The 20,358-nt window shown below is 43.1% G+C and overlaps 1 protein-coding gene across 3 annotated transcripts in view; it reads left to right on the top strand.

Annotated features, from left to right (window-relative positions):
• Window positions 1–20,358, top strand: part of SLIT3 (slit guidance ligand 3) — an 821,799-nt gene that overhangs the window by 762,862 nt on the left and 38,579 nt on the right. For all 3 annotated transcript variants that reach the window (XM_001380272.4, XM_056811560.1, XM_007473987.3), the window contains 3 exons: window positions 9,378–9,475; window positions 15,068–15,207; window positions 18,232–18,325. In XM_001380272.4, coding sequence (XP_001380309.1) covers window positions 9,378–9,475; window positions 15,068–15,207; window positions 18,232–18,325 — 332 coding nt within the window. The remainder of the gene's footprint in view (window positions 1–9,377; window positions 9,476–15,067; window positions 15,208–18,231; window positions 18,326–20,358) is intronic.

The following is a 20,358-nucleotide window of genomic DNA, read 5'->3' as shown; positions in this document are numbered from 1 at the left end:
AGTTGGATGAGTGAAGAGTTGGAGACCCTGGGTTAGACTATTCAGGAGCTCTACATACCAACGTCCCTCTTTAGAAAGGAATAGAACTGGGGCTCCAGTGTGGAAATTGTCTTGTCATCTGTCTGTTCTCCATTGCCAGTCCTGACCAGGAAACTCACAGCTCGTAGAACTAGAAAGAACCTTAGAGGTCATCTAGTATGATCCCCTTCTAGTGGAAGTAAGGGAAATGAGATTCAGAGAAGGGAAAATACTTGTCCAAAGTCAAACAGACAACTATTAGCATTCTTTTTTTACTTGAAATCTAGCACATTCTGACATATATTACACTGCCTTCCAAGGAGAGAATAGTAAAAGCTTTAATAATAAGTTAGATTTGTTTCGAATTTTGTTTATAAGATTCTTTAAATACTTCACTTCATCTGAAAGCCTATGCCTAGCATGGAGCCCCCTGTAACTAAGGTGATATCATGTTGCATTAAGAAGGGCATAGTACTGACATACTGTGTTATAATCAAATGTAATAGACTTCTCTACTAGCAGCAATGCAATGATCCAGGACAATTCTGAGGGACTTATGAGAAAGAACGTTAACCACATCCAGAGAAAGAACTGTGGGAGCAGAAATACAGAAGAAGAACTGCTTGATCACATGGCTCAATGGGGATATGATTGGGGATGTAGACTCTAAATGATCACTCTAGTGCAAATATTAATAATATGGAAATAGGTCTTGATCAATGACACATGTAAAACCCAGTAGAATTGCACATCGGCTATGGGGGGAGAAGGGGAGGGAAAGAACATGAATCATGTAATCATGGGAAAATATTCTAAATTAATTACTTAAATAAAATATTTCAATTTTTTAAAAAAGGGCATAGTATCCAAGACAATGGAGGTCATCATCCCACCAGAAGCTAAGCCCTAGTCAGCCCACATATGGAATATTCTGTTGAGTTCTTTTGTGCCACATTTTAGAATAGCTGGAGAGCATCCAGAAGTGGACAACCAGTAAGGGAAAGGGTCCCAAGTTTATGTCATGTGAGGATCAATTAAAGGAAGTGAGGTTATTTAGCACAGAAAAGAGAAGGCTTAAGAGGACATGATAGCTGTCTGAAGGGCTGGCACAAAGGAGAGGGAAACAACTTGCTGTGCTTTGACCAAGAGAACAAAACCAGGGGCAATGAGCCAAAACCACACAGAGGCAAATTTAGGCTAAAACTTCTCAAAACTTGAAGCCTTCTAAGGGGTACCTTGTGAGGTTTGGGAATGGACTATGTTGGCAGGCAGGGAGTTTGCTGTCATTAGATCTGTTCAAGCTCCAATTACCAGCTGACCATTTGACCATTTTGTTCTAAGGGAAAGTCTTATTCAGTTATGGGTTGGATGCTTGAGCTCTGAAGTTGTGATTACAAAGCTGCTGAGGAGAAATAGATATTGAAAGGACTTTTAACTGCCTATAAGAGTAAAAAAGACTGGCAAATGGAGAGCCACTCATTCACAAATATCTATTTAATCAAAGAATACTGTGACTTTGAGAAGCTTGTAATCTAGTTAGGAATATAAAGGTCAATCTTGGGCAGATAACTAACTATAACAGAGGTGCCACAAGGTGGTATATGGGAGTGAGGGAGAAAAAGAAAAGGAAGGAAGGAAGGAAGGAAGGAAGGAAGGAAGGAAGGAAGGAAGGAAGGAAGGAAGGAAGGAAGGAAGGAAGGAAGGAAGGAAGGAAGGAAGGAAGGAAGGAAGGAAGGAAGGAAGGAAGGAAAGAAGGAAGGAAGAAAAAGAATGGAAGAAGAGAAGAGAGAAAAGGAATGGAAGAAGAGAATAGAGAAAAGGAATATCTTAGCTAAGCCCTTCCACTGTTGTGTGCCTATGATTAGCACAGGCAGCTCCAAGACATAATTCTCCCTCTTCTCCTTTGCTCTAGGGGTCAACTATAACTCACTTGGGCTCTGAGAGGACCCTAATGCTTAGAGTCCCTATTGTTATTTAATAAACTGGGAAGGAACTTTGACCCTCTATCTTGGTCCACTTTGCCCAGTGCAGATACTTTCCAGGCCTGGCTTATATTCTCCTATATGCAATGAGGAAAGATGGGAAATGAGGCTGAGATGCCAAGAACTCAGTGACCCAGGAATCATCCTGTCGATGGTTGCTATGACAAGAAATTTGACTCCATCTGGAGCTGATGCCAATCCCTAATAACTAGATTCCTCTTTCCTGAATTCTTATACTTGCAGAGGTTAGGAGGATGAAGAAAATCAGACTGCAGGTGACAGCTGTAGTGAGGCAGAACCAGAGAATAGCTCAGAGATGTAGAAGGGAATGAGATTCAGAAAGCCTGAGACAGAAGAAGAAGAAGAACATATTTATAGAGCCCTTTGAGACTTGAAATAGTGTTAGAGTCCAGAAAACCTATATTCAAAACCCTGTTTTGACTCAATATGGCCATGGCCATGGTCAAAGTAATCTGACATCCGTAATATAATCTGACAATCATAAATTAGGTAATATAACAATGATATTACCTACCTCACCTCAGGTGCAAATGAAATTGTTCATCCAGCAAGCATTTAAGTGCCTACTATGTACCAGGCTCTGAGCCAGGTGCTAAGGACTCAATGACAAAAACAAAACAATCTCCAACCTCAAAGAGTTTAAACTTGATTAAAGAAAGACATGATTAGTAAATACAAAATATATATCAAGTAAAGACTAAGCCATTTCCAGGGGAGAAGGGAGGTGACAATTGGAGGGAATTAGGGCAGACTCCCTGTAAGTCAAGCAAAGCTCCAAAAGAAGCCACAGATTCTGTAGGTGAGGATGAGAAATAAAAGCAATTCAAGCTCACAAGCAGTTAAAGCGGTGGATAGAGCACAGGACTTGGAGTCAGGAAGACAACTTTCTTAGTTCAAATCTGGCCTCAGAAGTTTATTAGCTCTCTGACCCTAGGCAAGTCACTTAACCCTGTTTACCTCGGTTTCTTCATCTGTAAAATGAGCTGGAGAAGGAAATGTCAAACCACCCCAATATCTTTGCTAAGAAAATCCCAAATGGTGCACAAAGTCAGACACCACTGAAGCAGACTGAACAATAATAAAGCTTACAAAGTTAAGCTTTAAAGAGCTGCATCGATGCAGTTGTTGTTACTATTATTATTATCATCACTAAGGCTTACAAAGCATTTTCCTCATAACCTAGAGAAGTACATAGCACAAGTATCACCATCTGCATTTTACAGGAGAAACGGAGTCCCACAGAGGTAAAAAGACTGGTTCATGACTATACAGCAGGGATCCGAGTGAGAATTTAAACCTAGTTCTGATTCCATGACTTGACAACTCACCTAGACCAACCCCTCACTTTAAAGACTAAGGAATAAGCCCAAAGAGGACAAATGACTTGTCTAAAGCCACACAGCTAGTGAGTGACAAAGCAAGGCTTGATGCCTTGGTCCTCTGCCTCCTAGAGCAGTGCTCAGCCCTGCCCTCAATCGCCAGGCTGGGTAAGCTCTTCTCCAGGATCAGAGCCCAGGTAGAGGTACCCATCAGTCCCCGTTGGACATGCCAAATGTGGCATGCCGGGGGTTACTGACTATCACACTGTGAATTGGCAGCGGCGGCTGCTTGTCAGCTGCTGCTCTCTCACAATTGGCTATAATATGTGATTTCTATACAATCCAATATGAGAACAGACAGTGGATCTTCAAGGGCACTGGAAGGAGGCAGGCATTTATTTATAGCATGTTTGTAGACATGTGGATGTCTGCAAAGGCTTTAGAGGGATGCAAAGGGAGGCCTTGGCTTTTGCTAAAGCTGTTGATGCCCAGGCTTGGATTCACTGGCAGGGCTGGGTGTGCACAGTGATGAGAAAAGCTTTGGGGCTCTTATATTTGTCAGCATCCTCAAAGGGATCTGAAAAGGCAAATGGTAAGTGTTCTAGCAGAAAGAATACTATAATGAACATTTTTTAAAACCCTTACCTTCCATTTTAGAATTAATACTGTGTCTTGATTCCAAGACAGAAGAGCAAAAAGGGCTAAGCAATGGGGGTTAAGTGAGTTGACCAGGGTCACACAGCTAGGAAGCATCTGAGGTCACATTTGAACCCAAGACCTTCTGTCTTGGGGGTAGTGGTGGGAGGGTCTCCCAAACCCCTGAGCATCTTAGGACACCTAATGCTATTGCTCTGTCTTTGCCACTGATTCCCTGGGTGACTTTGTAGAAATAACTACTCTTGCCTAGGTCTGTTTCCTCATATATAAAACTGAGAGGAGAGCTGGACAAACTTTTAAAGGTTTTATCTGTAGGATTTAAATTAATACCCAACACTCCAAGAATTTTATTTTTTAGAGTTTATGATCATTTGAAGTGTAAAGAATAAAAAGGAAATAGAAGTAAAAAACCTAATTATCTAACAAAATCAAAACCACAAGAGCAAGTTCTCCTGCCTCTCTCCTCCCCTCACCTCCACAGCATGCTATGACCGAAAAAGAGGGAAAGAGGCAGGGTGACACCAAATTTATATCCTCTCTACGTCAGCATGTAATGTGAGAAGGAACCTGGGATGCTGCGAATTGGAGTTCTAGGGGACAGAAATTAATTACACATATCTTCAGATAAAGATAAAATAAAATAAAAAGATCTTTAAAGGTCCTTTTAGCTATGATATCATGCCATTCTAACTTAGAACCTTTATAGTTTTGGTGGAGAGTGGAAGACTGTGTCATGCTAGGAACTCCTGACTTAGGGCAGTTCTATTCAGTGAATAGAACATCAGGCCTGGAGTCAGGAGGTCCTGAGTTCAAATCTGACCTCAGATGCTTCCCAGCTGTGTGTGACCCTGGGCAAATCACATAAACCCATTTGCCTAACCCTTGCCTTTCTTCCTTAGTGTTACCAAGACAGAAAATAGGGCGATTTTGTTCATTTTTATTTTTTATTGTCATGCAAAGCATACTTCCATATTGGTCATTGGTGTAAGAGCACCCTCATACATAACTAAAACCCCAAAATAAAATCACAAATACACTGATGTGAAAGACGACTCCAACAGTTCTTTCTCTGGAGGTGGAGAGCGTTCCCCATCATAAGTCTTTCAGGATTGTCCCAGATCAGTGCATTGCTGAGAGGAGTCGAGTTTTCATAGTTGTTTGTCATATAATATTGCTGTTATTGAGTATAATGTTCTCTCTGTTCTGCTCATTTCACTCTGCATCAATTCCTGGAGATCTTTCCAGCTTTTTCTGAAATCATCTTCCTTATCATTTCTTATAGCAAATAGCATTTTTATCACCAACATATATCACAATCTATTCAGTCATTCCCCAATTGATGGAAAAAAGAGACTCATGATTTAAATAGAGACTTTGGATATTTGTGCGTTGTCTTTAACCCTGCTCCTCCTGTCCCATCATTAACCCACTCAAGAGTTTGTAATGATTTTCCCCCATCCCTTGATGGGAAAGAGCCTAGCTAGATACCAAGAAAGAGGTCCTATGGTCATGAGTGAATAACTGAGACTTCCTGCCATTATCCAACCAGAAGAAATCTACAAAGTTGTGGTAACTGTCTAAGCATTTCCAGATAACTGTGTTTTGGTGCTAGGGGATCAGATCTCCAGTATTTGACTGATTTTTTTCCAAGATTCCATTTCATACAGACACACCTTGGCCTAGTCTTCCAGCCTGAGTCTGTAAGTGTGACCACTTCCAGCAATCACTGCAGCCTTGCCCCCAGCCCTATCCTACATTCGCATCCTAAGGGTTGAATCTTGAAGATAATGGAAAGGGGAATGTGACCAGGGAGCATCATAAATCTTGTGAATTTAAATAAAAATGAGGCTGGAGAGAATGGAGTTGACCTAATTTTCTAAAAATTGACAATAGTGATTTATTAACGAGAACAAGGAAGTCACTGAAAAGTGCCACCGTCATGCCCAATTACAGTCTCATCAAGTGCCAGACGCTGATGCCTGGATTGGAATCACATTCAAGAAGGATGCAAAGCACTTTTTCCAATCAGGGTTTGACAGAGAGTTGTTAATTCCTGAAGAATATACTGAAGCAACTAGATGAGCAGGGAAACCCCGCATTTGGTAGCATTTTCCTCCCCAAAACTTTTCTTCTTCCATTGTCCTTCAAGGCTCCAACTTCCCGGCATTTCTCACTGAGATCTCTTTATAGATCAACAATTCCCACCAATTTCCTGATTTTTAAGATCTCTTTCTTTCAGATTCCCATGAGGAGAAACAAGCCGACTTGGGATGAATTTAGAGCCAGTCTCAATAAGTACTATTTATCTACTCTCCCAGTCATACATTAAATTAAAATGTAAGGCAATTCATAAGTGTGAGTCAGTCAGTAAGCATTCTCTAAGTACCTAGATTGTGCCAGGCACAGTGGTAAGTGGAGCAGTTACCATGACTGCAGTAGTGGGTGCATGTTGGGCAAGAGTAAGAGATAGGATTTGGAAAAAGGCGTGGAAGCTGGCATATGGAAGATCTAGGAGGTCATTTGTTGCCATCGCTATTTAGTCATTTTCAGTTGTGCCTGACTCTGTGATCCCTTGTAGAGTTTTATTGGCAAAGATACTGAAGCAGTTTGCCATCTCCTTCTCCAACTCCTTTTATAGATGAAGAAACCGAGGCAAACAGGGTTAACTGACTTGCCCAGGGTCACACAGCTAGTAAGTGTCTGAGACCAGATTTGCACTCACAAAAATGAGCCTTCCTGACTCCAGGCTCCTCAAGCTCTCTCCTCTGAGCTTCCTAGAAGTCATTTGGAGGAAGTAGAGGGTACTAAAAAACTGAGGAGTAAGAGAGATCAAGGAGGGTTCCATGGAGGAAACGGCACCTGAGCCACCCTGAAAGGCAAACGTAAGAAAGGAATGTCTGCAGAAATAGCAGACAGCTTGTTTGGAGATCAAGAGTTGGGAGACAGAATTAAACAGGTGGAGAAGAACCTCAGGGCACCTGGTTCAAGCAGCAGCTGATCTTTATAGCTAGGAAACTAGTTCTTGTTCCTTAGCTGAGGCTGCCCAGCATTTAGAAGCTTTGTGAAGAGCCAAAAGACAGAGTGCCTAGAAGAAGGACAGATTATTGGAAAGAGGCCAGTGAAGAAGGACTGAGAGTTTCTATCCAGCCCTAGCCCTGGGCAGGAAAATATAGGCAAAGAAAGTATCACCCCTCACTCCAAGTTTCCCGTTCGCTTTCAAGCACCCAAAGCCTTCCCCAACTCCCGTCTTTATCAAAACCATGCTTCCAGGAAAGGATCTGATATCGTTGATTTATACCATCATCTCATCCTCAGTGGGCCCTACCACTTAATTTATATTTAAAAATCCTAAAGCCTTACTATTAAATAAAAAAAAGATTTGGGGTGTCATCCATAAGGGAGAGCAAAATACTTGAGGGTACAAAAGGGCCTTCTCTGCAGCCCTGAAATCACATAAGTAGGCAGAAATCTCTATTGACCTACAAATAAGGCCTGCCCTCTGTATGTGTTCCTTTGATTAGACATCCACATATTATCATCCTCATTATACTCAAGCTGTCTTGTTTAACCCTTCATTGTTCATGATGCTATACCAAGAGATCCAGCAGCTAAAGGGGAGCCCAGTAGATAGAGTGCCAGCCTAGAGATAAGATGACTCATCTTCCTGAGTTCAAATCTGATCTCAGATACTAACAAGCTGTGTGACTCTGGGCAAGTCATGTAGCCCTGTTTGCCTCAGTTTCCTCATCTGTATAAAGAACCGTAGAAAGAAATGGCAAACCACTCCAGTATTCTTGCCAAGATAACCCCAAATGGAGTAACAGAGTCAGACATGACCGAAATGACTGAACAACAACAAACCGAGAGATCTGAATAGACTTGGGCTCTGACCTCTGGTACCCCTTGATCCGGGATAGAAAAGTTGGTTTGGATATGCATGCAGAGAACATGTGAACTCCAGAATGGAAAGAATAGCCCTAAAACATGAAGAAACAGTGAGGTGGTGGTGTGATTGAGGGACTGCTGTATTTTAGAGACAGGGACCACAAGGCATCATGGCATAAAGGACTGGATTTGCAGTTGGACGACCGTGGTTTGAATTCCAGCTCTGCCATTTAGCATCTCTACAACTTTGCACATGTCCCCCAACCCCTTCAGAACTCCATTTCCTTACCTATAAAAAGAAGGCATTGATTAGATGGCCTCTTGGGTTCTTTCTGACTTTTCATTGATCATTTATTATATTAATTCATTAATATCATATGTTATGATCCTGTCCAAGGTAAGTAAAAAGGAAGGATGACATTCTTTGATGAAAACCTACCTCTACCAAGGGATACCAGAATCCTCAGCTTCATAGCTCAGACTGTTGGTAACTCCACTAAAGGATAACTTGGCCTCACTCTGGATCACATCCTGTTGTAGGCAGCAACAGAGCAGGAAAGGGAGAAGGGATTTTCCCAGCCAGATGGGGAACAGGTGGTATGGCAGTGGGTGGCCTCCCATTAGTACCCATGGCTGGCAAAGTGGCCAGGCCACAGAGCATGTGGCTCTGAAACAAAAGCAGCAGGAGCTTCCCACCCCCTTTTCCACCATGGATACAACCCCTCCCAACCCTCTGGGAGGTAACTTCCCAAGATAATGATGCCAGGCAGCTTGGCAGAGAAGTCAGGCAACAGGCAGGGCCACTTGCCAAGGCTCAGGTGCATCCCTAGCCCATCTGCCATCTTGGCTTGATAAGCAGGAAGAGCCAGGGCTCCCAGCAGGGTCCTGGTGGATGGTTTTAGAAAAGGGCTCAAAGACACTACACAGAAGATCCATCTCTCTGTGTCTCTGTGTCTCTCTCTGTCTCTCTGTCTCTCTCTGTCTCTCTCTCTGTCTCTCTGTCTCTCTCCCTCCCTCCCTCTCTCTGTCTCTCTGTGTCTCTCTGTCTTTCTCTGTCTCTCTCTGTCTCTCTCTCTGTCTGTCTGTCTGTCTGTCTCTCTCTCCCTCCCTCCCTCTCTCCCTCTCCTTCTCCCTCTCCCTCTCCCTCTCCCTCTCCTTCTTTCTCTTCATCCCTCTCTCTTCCCCCTTCACACCAACAACCAAACAGCTTGCTAGGCATACCAATCCCAATCCTCCCAGCCTCTGGAAAGCTTTCAAGGGTAGAATGAGAAAAGAGAGAACTCCAAGGGAAGGAAGGCGAGCTTTCCTAAAACCTGCTGGAGGAGGACCCTGTGGTCACCATCTCCCCAAAGAAATGTCTTTTTCTAAAAGACAAAAATAAGTTTCCTCTACTTTTCATCCCCACTGGCAGCAGAAAGCTCCTAAGGATCTCCTAAGTCTAGCTCGCCCACTAAAGGCATCAATAACTTCATATATCTCCCCTTCTTTTCTTCAGGGCCGAGATTGCAACATGCCCATCAACACCTGCATCCAGAACCCCTGTCAGCACGGAGGGACTTGCCACCTCAGCGAAACCAATAGGAATGGATTCAGGTACCTCACCCACCAAAGGGGCTCAGACTGCAGCAGGAAAGCTTTACGTTAGCATCCCGTAGGATCCAAAGTCGGTGATCATGCTCACCTACAGACACCAGGATGACCTCCCAAGGTCCTTCCCATCTTGGCTCATGATAATTCCTGTATTCTGTAGTCAGAGTATGGGTGACAGAGCATGATCAAAGTCACACCTATCCTGGCCCTGTTCCAGAGACCCTCTAGTCTTCACCCAGACCCACCTCAGCTTTTCTTCCCATAAAGAATGCCTGAGCAGCATCCAGGTATCTCTGTGGATAGAGAACTAGCCCTGAAGACAGAATGTCCTGGGTTCAAATGTGGCCTTAGATACTTCCGAGTTATATGACTCTGGGCAATTCACTTATGCCCAGTTGCCTCGCCCTTACCACTTTTCTGCCTTGGAACCAATACACAGTATTGATTCTAAGACAGAAGGTGAGGGCTTAAAAATAAAAGAATTCTAGGAGCAGCTGAGCAGCTCAATGGATTGAAAGCCAGGCCTAGAGACGGGAGGTCCTGGGTTCAAATGTGGCCTCAGACACTTCCCAGCTGTGGGATCGTGGGCAAGTCATTTGACCCTCTTGTCTAGCCCTTACCACTCTTCTGCCTTAGAACCAATAAACAGTATTGATTCTTAGATGGAAGGTAAGGGTTTTTTTAAAAAAATTTAAAAATGAATAAAAGCATTCCTGAGTTTCCATGAGCACCCTCCCTTCTCTTCTCTTTAACCTCTAATCAATCAGCCGATCAGGAAATATTCATTAAGCACCTACTGTGTGTTTTATCCTGGCTAAGTGCTTGGAATCCTCACTCTGACTCAGTATCCTGAAGCATTAAGACCTCAGGATTTAGGAGGATGAGACCATTTGAACCTGAGGAGTTTTTTGGCCCTACTAAGGGACTCAGGTCCTACCTCTCCCAGACCCTTGGGCTCCCCTCTCCAGCAGGCTCAGCTTCAGCCAAGGAGAGCATTTCAGGGGTTCTGTTTTATGAAGCTAAGGACTCGGGAGGCAGAAGCCTCAAGTGAGGGGCACAGACTTGGAAGCCTGAAATTTGAACCTATTGAGAGAGTGGAATCTTAGCCCCGAACTGCCCCCAGAAGTCTTCAGACTAGTTTGCCAACAGGCAGAGGAGGGAGTGTCGAGACAATTTGATGTCAAATTCTCTGAAACCATCACAGCCAAAAGGAGAAAAAAAGTGACTATCAGAGGCATTATGGGAAGAGGCCCCCCTTAGCCTGTCTACTGTGTGGTCTGTGAAAGAAATTATCTTTTTTTCTCTCTGTTCCTCTCCCTGGAGGGCCTAGACTGTACATATAGTTGCCTGCCAAGCCTGTCAAATCCTGATTCTTGTAAACTGAAACTTAATCTGAGGCTAGTTTCCCTGCCTGAGAAATGCCAAGCCACCCACTCCCTGGTGCTGGGGCTCACAGATAGGGAGGGAATGGGGGCGAAAGGAAACCACATGGAAATCATAGGGAGGTGGTGACATGGACAGACCAGTGGCAGGAAGTGCACCTCAGGGACTGAAACTTCATCCTTGGGCCCCGTACCTACCCAGGGGATCCGTGGCTGAGTACAAGATCGCTTCCCAGCGTGAGGGACTCCGTGCCTCATGTTGGCCTCTCATACCTAGCCACTAAGGCAAAAACTTAGCTGGTGGGAGGGTAGAGGGGATCTTGGTCCCATCCCCAAATGTCTTTCAGTTCATTTTTCTGACTTAGAAACAGCTCCTAGAGCTGTTTTGTGGGTATACATATGCTTGGTTTTTCTTAAGGGAAAGTCTCAGATATAGCAGGCTAGAATTAGGTAGCTGGGCTCTTATTCCTTGTTTCTGGGAAGACCCAGGTTCCCACCGAGGATCATCCATTTCTTTTTGTTGGCCAGAGTCAGAGCATATCTCCCCCATGGGGCAACAAGTCATTCAGGGAGGACCTTGGAGTAGGAAGATCAACAATGCTTATACTTTTCAAGGTGGGGGAACAGAGGTGGGGAGTAAAGTGACAATGAGCAACAAAGTCCTGAGCCTCTGGGCATGCTGTGCCCAATGGCCCTACGCATGTGACATAACTGCTCAGCTTTGGGGAAGATCTCACAGCCTGGCCCCAGGTAGCAAAGAAATCTCTTTCTTTAGGTCAGAAACATATAGGGAGAGGGGAAAACAGAAGGGTACTCATCAAGGGGCTGGGGGCTCCCTGTTCTTTCCTAGAAATATCTAGAGATTCTGAATAAAAGATCCCCTAATGAGCTCATTCAACCAAACAATTCATAAAGCACTGGATTTGGAGTCAAGAGAGCTGACTTTGAATCCCAGCCCTGCTGCTCACTACCTGTGTGGCCTTGGGTACAGTCATTTTACTTATATAAGCCTCAGTTTTTCTCATCTATAAAATGAGGGAGTCGAACTAGGTCAATAGTTTCAAATTCAAATAGAAATTGAGGCCAATAAACTGTAAGAATCCCTGAGGTCTACATACTGACTTAGAAAGCTATTGACTAATTGTCATTATCTTTGAGGGTACAATGAGGTGGCTCAGTGGATAGAGCCCCAACCCCAGAGACAGTTGGTCCTGGGTTCAAATTTGGCCTCAGACACTTCCTAGCTGTGTGACCATAGGCAAGTCACTTAACCCCCATTGACTAGCCCTTTCTGCTTTTCTGCCTTAAAACCAATATACAGTATTGATTGAAGAAAGTAAGAGTTTTTTAAATTATCCTTGTTCTTTTGTATTTTTACTTATTTTGTTAAATATTTCCTACTACTTTTAATCTGAGCCTGCAGACAGCATGTTTGGACTTCTTTCCAATTCCCAATATATAAGTCAGCTCTCAACAGATCAATCTCAAAACCTGCTGCCATCATTATGTCTCCCCTCTCTAGGGCTCACTGGGATTCCCATCAGGGAGGGAAGCTTTCCTAGGAATACCCACACACATACACACACTCACACTTTGCTGCCCACATGTACATACATACACACAGCCCCATCAGCAGTTTGCTCCCACTTGCTACTTTACAGCTCTCTGTACTACCCATCTCCCACCTGTGTAATTAGAAATCTTGTACCTTTGAACTACATTACCGTGAGCCCACTCACTTTCTGTGACTTCCTTCCATTTCACATGGACCGATGACAGCTAAAGCTTTGTTTAGCACTGCCTCTAGGGGGCAGTCAGTGGGTTTTGATTCATCACCCACTGTCACACATGTGGGTCATAGTCCTCCCCCACTTAAGAATAAATGGGGTGTATATGCTTCTGGTGATTAAATCTAAAAATGGGCAGGGGAGAGTTAATTCCATCTTCACACACCCCAACCTCACCTTCCAAGCAATCCTAAGAACTTGCTATTGTTTAGTTATTTCAGTCATGTCTGACTGTTCATGACCCCGTTTGGGGTTTTCTTGACAAAGATACTGGCGTGGTTTGCCATTTCCTTCTCCAGCTCATTTTACAGATGAGGAAACTGAGGCAAACAGGGTTAGGTGACTTTCCCAGGGTTACATAGCTAGTGTCTGAGGCCAGATTGAAACTCATAAAGATGAGTCTTCCTGACTCCAAGACTGGTACTCTATCCACTTCACCACCAAGAAGCTCCATAAGAATTTAGATGAACAATAAATAAAAATAAATTAATAACTTTGACTATGGCCTCTTGAAAGCCAAGACATTCTGCCTATCTCAGCTGTAAGACTCTTGGTTTTTTCCTAAAGCTTCCTGTCAACTGTATGGCCTATGACCAAGCAAGGAATTTCTGGGGAAAGGGAATGTAAAGAGGGAAAAAGCAAGAGTACTTTCACATGTGCTCGGGCCAAACATCCCCCAGTATGAGGATATAGTATATCCAGGGACAGGAGAAGGTCTGCAACTAGACAAAGATGAATGAATAGCAATATGGTATAATGATAAGAACACTAAGGAAACTTTGGTTCGAATTTTGGTTCCTTTTAACCTTGGACAAATCACTTAGGACTGTAGATCTAGAGTCAGGAAGTACCTACAGGGGTCATTAGGCTCAACTTCTTCGTTTTATAGATAAGGAAATTGAGTCCAAGTGAGGAACAGAGTTCTAGTGACTTCCCCATGGTTGCACAGTGGCTCTAAATTAAGGTCCTCTTGTGTCTCTAAAGATCTTTCCCACTGTACTACATGGGCTTTTCCTCTCATTTCATTTCTCATAGCCTAATTCACATCTAGAAGATGAGGACGTTGAACCAAATGACCTCTAAGGTCCCTTTCAACCCAAAATTTATGGCCCTATGAATTTCAGGAGTCAGCCTAAGTTGCCTAGTTTTCATTTCTTCCATTTCTGTAAACTAACTCCCAAGTCACCTCAGCACTCCTGAAAAGTGAGAGCCAGGGTACCACATTTCGTCTTGGAAACCATTTTTATGGATAAGGTATAAATCTTAAATGTAAAGAGTCTGGTCATGGCAATGGTGACAAGCTGACTCTACTGCTTATTTATAAATGAGGAAGGCCTCCTCCCCATTCCCTTGAACCTCAGCTCCCCTTGTCCACAGGGCTGCTAGAGCAAACTACTCTGTCTTATCTCACTCCTATGATTCCAGGGATGAGAGCAAGGTTAGGCAAAGGACAGGTTGTTAAGGATTTTTTTTTTCATTTTAAGATTATTACTAAGATAGAGACAAGTAAAGAAAATAGTTTTCTCTGATTGATGGTGCTTTAAGCTGAGTGAGTTCTTGGTTCCTGCCTCCATAGCTATCCTCCCTCATCTCCTTGACATTACAGGCTCTGCAGAGAGCTCAAAAATAAGCAAGAACAATAAATTATGAAGTGTGAACATGGCATGTCTGAAGTATGGTTAAAGGCGATATTAGAGAAGTTGGGTCTAGAAAGGCAACAAAAAATTGTTGTCAATCATCAAAGCCATTCTAAAGAGGCTAGGGATTGGCTTTTCTCTCCTAACACTGCAAAGGACAGAACTCAAGGAAAGGGGGAAGTGATTTAAAATGCAGCTGGGGTTGTCTAAGTTAGACCTCCTAAGAAAGAACTTGCTGCTAAGTGAAGAACTCAAAAAGGTTTCCAAGGACAATCCTAGAAAGTTTTCCCCTGGATATCTCTGAGAATTAAAAAAAAAAAAAAAGCACCTATACATCTGGGGAAGTGAGATAGATTAAGTTGTGCCCATAGGATCTTCTAGGTAGAGCTAGAAGGGAATTTAGAGGTCATCCAGTTCATTCCCTTGTTTAATAGATTAGGTAACTAAGATCTAGAAATATGGAATTGACTTGCTTGAGTACACTTTCCACTGAACCACATTGCCCTTTCATCAAGAAGCTGACCTCGATAATGTCTCCAAGTCCCTCTCAACCCAAAATGGTCTTAAATTAAGGATTTTTCCAGCCTCTTAGGGGAATTGTGTCCCCCCCACCCTTACCCCAAGAAGATGACTTGCTTTGTCTCCTTGCCTAGCTAGACCATAAAATTCCCTCTGGAAACCTTCAAGGGCATGGTGAGAAACCCTTCTAATGATCTCTTCTCTCCGGGGTCTCTTCCTCTTGTGACTCCCCCCACACTGACTTCCTCTCCTTTTCTCTCCCCACCAAAGCTGTTCCTGCCCTCTGGGTTTTGAGGGGGAACGATGTGAGATCAACCCAGATGACTGTGAGGATAACGACTGCGAGAATAACTCCACCTGTGTAGATGGAATCAACAATTATGTGTGCGTGTGCCCGCCCAACTTTACAGGTAAGGGGAGTTCAGTGGGATGGGCTCCCGCTCAGATCGCCAGAAAAGGCAGGAGTCCAGTGAGGAGGGTGCCTGCTTGTCCTTCTCTTCCTGTCTGTCCCCAGCCGCAGCATCACAGACCCTTCGCTGCCTTGGAGCGGGTTTTTGACCAACCAGTGGGTTGTTTATTTAACTGATGACTGCTCTGTTCACTGTGGGCTGTTGCCCTTCCCAATGGTGCTCGCGCCTGGCAAAGTGATCACTTATGCTGTGTTTGCCTTCTGTTCCCAAAGCTAATTACTTTTTTTTCTCCTCCAAATACACCTATTTGATATATTAACAGCTTCTAATGAGGACAGTTAAATAAGCCATTAGGTTGAGAAATGAAGTGTCACCAGTCACCACAGGTATAACCTGGGAGTTTACAGCTCATCAGTGGACCTCTGCCAGTTCAGTTCAAGTCAACAAACATTTATTAAGTGCAAGCCCATGTGCTAGGCACCGGGGAAAGGCAAAGATGAATGCGGTCTGGTCTCTGACCTGAAGGTGCTCGCAATCCACTTACATGGGGAGAGAAGATGGGTACACCAATATCCGTAACACAAAACAGAATATCATACGTACATAGAAATACCATCGCATGACACAGTTTGGAGGCATCATTGTAGAAACTAGCAGCTCCCCCTCCAACCACCACCCCTTCCTTTTTCACTCTCTCATGGAACTAAGACTTCAGTAGCCACTGGAAAAGCCCCAGCAGTTACTAGCCTGTGGCCCCACTCACAATCCCTACGACTGCCTAGGCCAAAGGTTCTTTGCCTTGTTGTGTGTGATACCGACCCCGTTGGTACTCTGCTGGAGCCTATGAAGCCTTTCTTAGAATTATGTTTTTAAATGAATAAAACAAAATATATGTAATTGCAAAGGAAACCAATTATATTGAGATATGATTATACATATATATCATATCATATGGGACAGCTACATGGCACAATGGATAGAGCACTGCATTTGGAATTAGGAAGGCTCATCTTCATGAGTTCAAATCCAGCTTCAGACACTTACTAATTCCTTGTGACCCTGGACAAGTCCCTTAACTGCACTTGCCTCATTTCCTCACCTATAAAATGACCTGGCAAAAGAAATGGAAAACTACTCCAGTTTCTTACCAAGAAAACCCCAAATGGGGTCACAAAGAGTTGGACAATGATTGATAGATACATACATACATACGTACATACACAGATAGATAGGTAACAGACACAGAGGGAGATAATTAGATAGATAGGTAGATAGATAGATAGATAGATAGATAGATAGATAGATAGATAGATAGATAGATAGAAAGACAGACACACACACACACAGACAGACAGACAGATGGACGGACAGATAGATACATACATACATGCATACATACATAGATACATAGATGGATGGATAGATAGATAGATAGATAGATAGATAGATAGATAGATAGATAGATAGAAAGACAGACACACACACACACAGACAGACAGACAGATGGACGGACAGATAGATACATACATACATGCATACATACATAGATACATAGATGGATGGATAGATAGATAGATAGATAGATAGATAGATAGATAGATAGATAGATAGATAAGATGGATTAGATGGATTAGATAGATAGATGATAAATATATAAATATAGACAGACAAAATAGATTAGATAGATAGATAGATAGATAGATAGATAGATAGATAGATAGATAGATAGGTAGGTAGGTAGGTAGGTAGTTAGGTAGATATACACACACAGATAGGTATCCCTTCCACATCACAACTTTCCCCATTGCAGTTTCAACATATCATGGGACAGCATAAGAAATTTCAGGGGAGTTTTGCAGATGCTGTAGACTATGTGCAAAGGCCAGCAGATGACACAGAAAAGGTTTAGAAATTCAGAAAGGCATACAATACATATAGAGAGAGAGCATTCATTTCATTTAAAAAATTTTATACAATATTCTCACTTAACATTGGCCTATGTATAACCTATGACCAAATATTTGACCAGATTTTAAAATAAGGTACTGTAAAGACAGACCCCTTAAAAGAACAAGAAAAAATGCAGACTTCTCTGATATGAAGGAAGGGCTAAAATTTTTTATTCAAATTTTCCAGATTGTGGGGGTGCTGCACACCTAACCCCTGTAATGTGGAAGAGATGCCTGTATGTGTATACATATACACATAAAGAAATATATACATGTGCATTTTTAAAAATTTACACACTCTAGGTTAAGAACCCCTAAGCTAAAGCTCCCTTCCCACTTCCCACTTTCCAATGTGTTATATCCTCCACCTCACTGAATGTAAGGTACCTGAGGGCAGGTTTGCCTCATTTTTGGATTTGTATCCTCAGTCCCTAGTGCATAGTGATTGACTGATTATACTTTGAAAGAAAATTCCCCAAAATTGGTTTATGGGCTACTGTGTGTGTCCTTTGCTACTAAGATGTACAGGACAAAGCACAGGTCAAAGAAAGAGTAGTAAATTCTAAGACTATAGAAGTCTAGTAGCCCATAGAGGAGCAAAGAAGCTAAACACTGATGGGCTGCTAGACTGAGGTTATGTCCAGCTTCTGGCATAACGTGGCTGTTTGGGCAAATCATTTCACCTCTCAGTGAGCTGAACAGCCCCCTAAGACTATGAGTTTCAGAACAGTTGCTAATCTACAATGGTAAAAAGATTTCCCCTAAACCAATTAAATCTCAGAACAAGAAAATATAAAGATTTTTTAAAATGAACAAATGTTAGGATTTGACTAAATGAGACTTACATGGAGAACATGGGTATCTTTCTTCCAAGGGAAATATGAGAAAACTGAGGGCTGAGAGCAGAATGGGCCCAAGAGAGAGAAAACTGGTTTAGAGAATGTCATTATCCTATTTTGAAGCCTGGTGAGTCAGTGTCTCTGCTTAAAGTCCCAAAGCTCAGGACAGCTCATCTCTTCTTGATCCACATTCCCCCAAGGCATCCTGACATCTCCATTCTGTATCCATCTTCCAGGAGAGTTATGTGATGAAGTGATTGACCACTGCGTCCCTGAGATAAACCTGTGCCAGCACGAGGCCAAGTGTATTTCCCTGGACAAAGGATTCAGGTAACACCCAGGCTCCCAACACATGTGCCCTGAAATCTAGGGCTCTGCAGACTGGAGCTCAGTGCAACTGGGTCCACTGGAGTCGGGGAGTGTGAGTGTATCCCTATGATGTGTATGCTTCCTACAGTAACATTGGCTTATGGTTTTGTATATCCATGTACGTATCTGTTCAAGTGTGGTTATGTGTATGAGTGCATGTATGTATTGTAAAATGGAAATTAATATACAATAATTTCAAATATTATATTTTATAAGAGTTATTAATAATCACTAGAAGTACCAAAATAAAGCCACATGTCCATGGCTAATCTGCCTGTTCAAACAGCCCACTCTACCATGTCCCAACCCAGGAAGGAAAGAGGCCTAGACATGGAACTCTCCCCAATTTATCTTCTGTCTATGTCAGCATGTAATGACAGGAAGTCAGTGGGCTCCTGGGAAATGTAGTTCAAAGGCATAAGATTTCCCAATTACACATTCTCCTGCCCCCCCAAACCCCCCCCCACCGGAGATCCCTTGGAAGACTAGTCTCTCCAATGGATCTTGTAAACATAACCAACTTTTGTTTTTTTAAATAACCCTTACCTTCTGTCTTGGAGTCAATACTGTGTATTGGCTCCAAGGCAGAAGAGTGGTAAGGGCTAGGCAATGGGGGTCAAGTGACTTGCCCAGGGTCACACAGCTGGGAAGTGTCTGAGGCCAGATTTGAACCCAGGACCTCCCGTCTCTAGGCCTGGCTCTCAATCCACTGAGCTACCCAGCTGCCCCCCCAACTTTTAAATTACAATAATTTGGGGATAAAAGGAAAAGAGAACAAAACCAATGATTGCTAGAGTGGGTTTTTGCTTATGTGAAACTATGTGTACTTGCAGATGCTTGAGATATTTTAGGTGTATATATGTGTTGCTGTTGACTCTTCAAATATGTGTCTTTATGCAGTGTGTGTATATGAATGTGTGTGTATATATATATATATGTATATATACACACAAATGTGTCTATATGATGTTGCTTATATGTATGTCTATGTGGTTGTTTATGTGTATATATGTGCCATGCCTGTGTGCTTGTCTGTTCAGAACCACACAAAGAATCCATGATTCCCGTGGGCAAATGCCACAGTTTTTCCTTCCCTGGAGAGAAAGCCCACGAGAGGGGTGACCGATGGACCGATGTGTAGAAAAATGCATGATTCCATTAAGATTGATGCATGTGGGCATAGAGGCCCATGCATATTCATTGACTTTCTTTCTCTCTTCCTGGGCTGGTTTTATTTTATGGAAATAAGTAAGGGCTTGGCGTGGGAAGGGAGAGAGACAGAAAGACCTAATAAGAGCCAAAGAATATTTTGGTTCCTTTGTGCTATAATTGTTCTACTTTTCCTGCTGCTCCTGTCACAAGTGTGCCAGTGTGAGTGTGCATGTGTATGCTGGGGAAGGGTGGGGAGAGGTTCTCTGGCTTAGTTCCCTAACCCACTCCTATTGGTGGACCTGCCCCAAGAGAAACCAGAGAGATATTTTGTGCCAACACCAAGAGCACAAGGGCGAAGCCAGGTGGAAGAAGGCTCCATGAAATGGCTGTCATCACTCAGAGGCTGTTCCCAAGGTCCCAGGCTCTCCTTCTAGCACTCATCACTAGAGTTTTTTCCTGGGATAGAGCTTTTTTTCTGGGCACCTCTTAAAACCCTAAGGTAACTCTGAGACTCAGGGCTTACTAGTGTGTGGGGTGGGAGAGGACCTCCCAGAGCCTCTTGGCCAAGAGTTCGCTTTTTCATTCAGCAAATAGGGTCAGCAAAGGCATAGTTTTTCTCTTCTCTTACATAGCAAAGAGAAGCAAAAGGCCAGCTTTGGAGAGTCAGTGTTTAAGTGGAGCTGAGGAGCCCTAGAGGCAGTCTGGGAGAGCCCCTCCTTGGGATGGGCCCATGGCCAAGCATCTGGGACCATCAGTTGTGATGAGCACTAGACATTGGATTCAATGGACCCTGAGTTTGTGTAGCTTCATTAAATTTGTCCTTTGTCACAGACAGACTCTGG

The sequence above is a fragment of the Monodelphis domestica genome, chromosome 1 (genome assembly GCF_027887165.1).
Source record: "Monodelphis domestica isolate mMonDom1 chromosome 1, mMonDom1.pri, whole genome shotgun sequence".
NCBI classification, from domain to species: domain Eukaryota; kingdom Metazoa; phylum Chordata; class Mammalia; order Didelphimorphia; family Didelphidae; genus Monodelphis; species Monodelphis domestica.
This window is presented reverse-complemented; position numbering and strand designations above follow the sequence as displayed.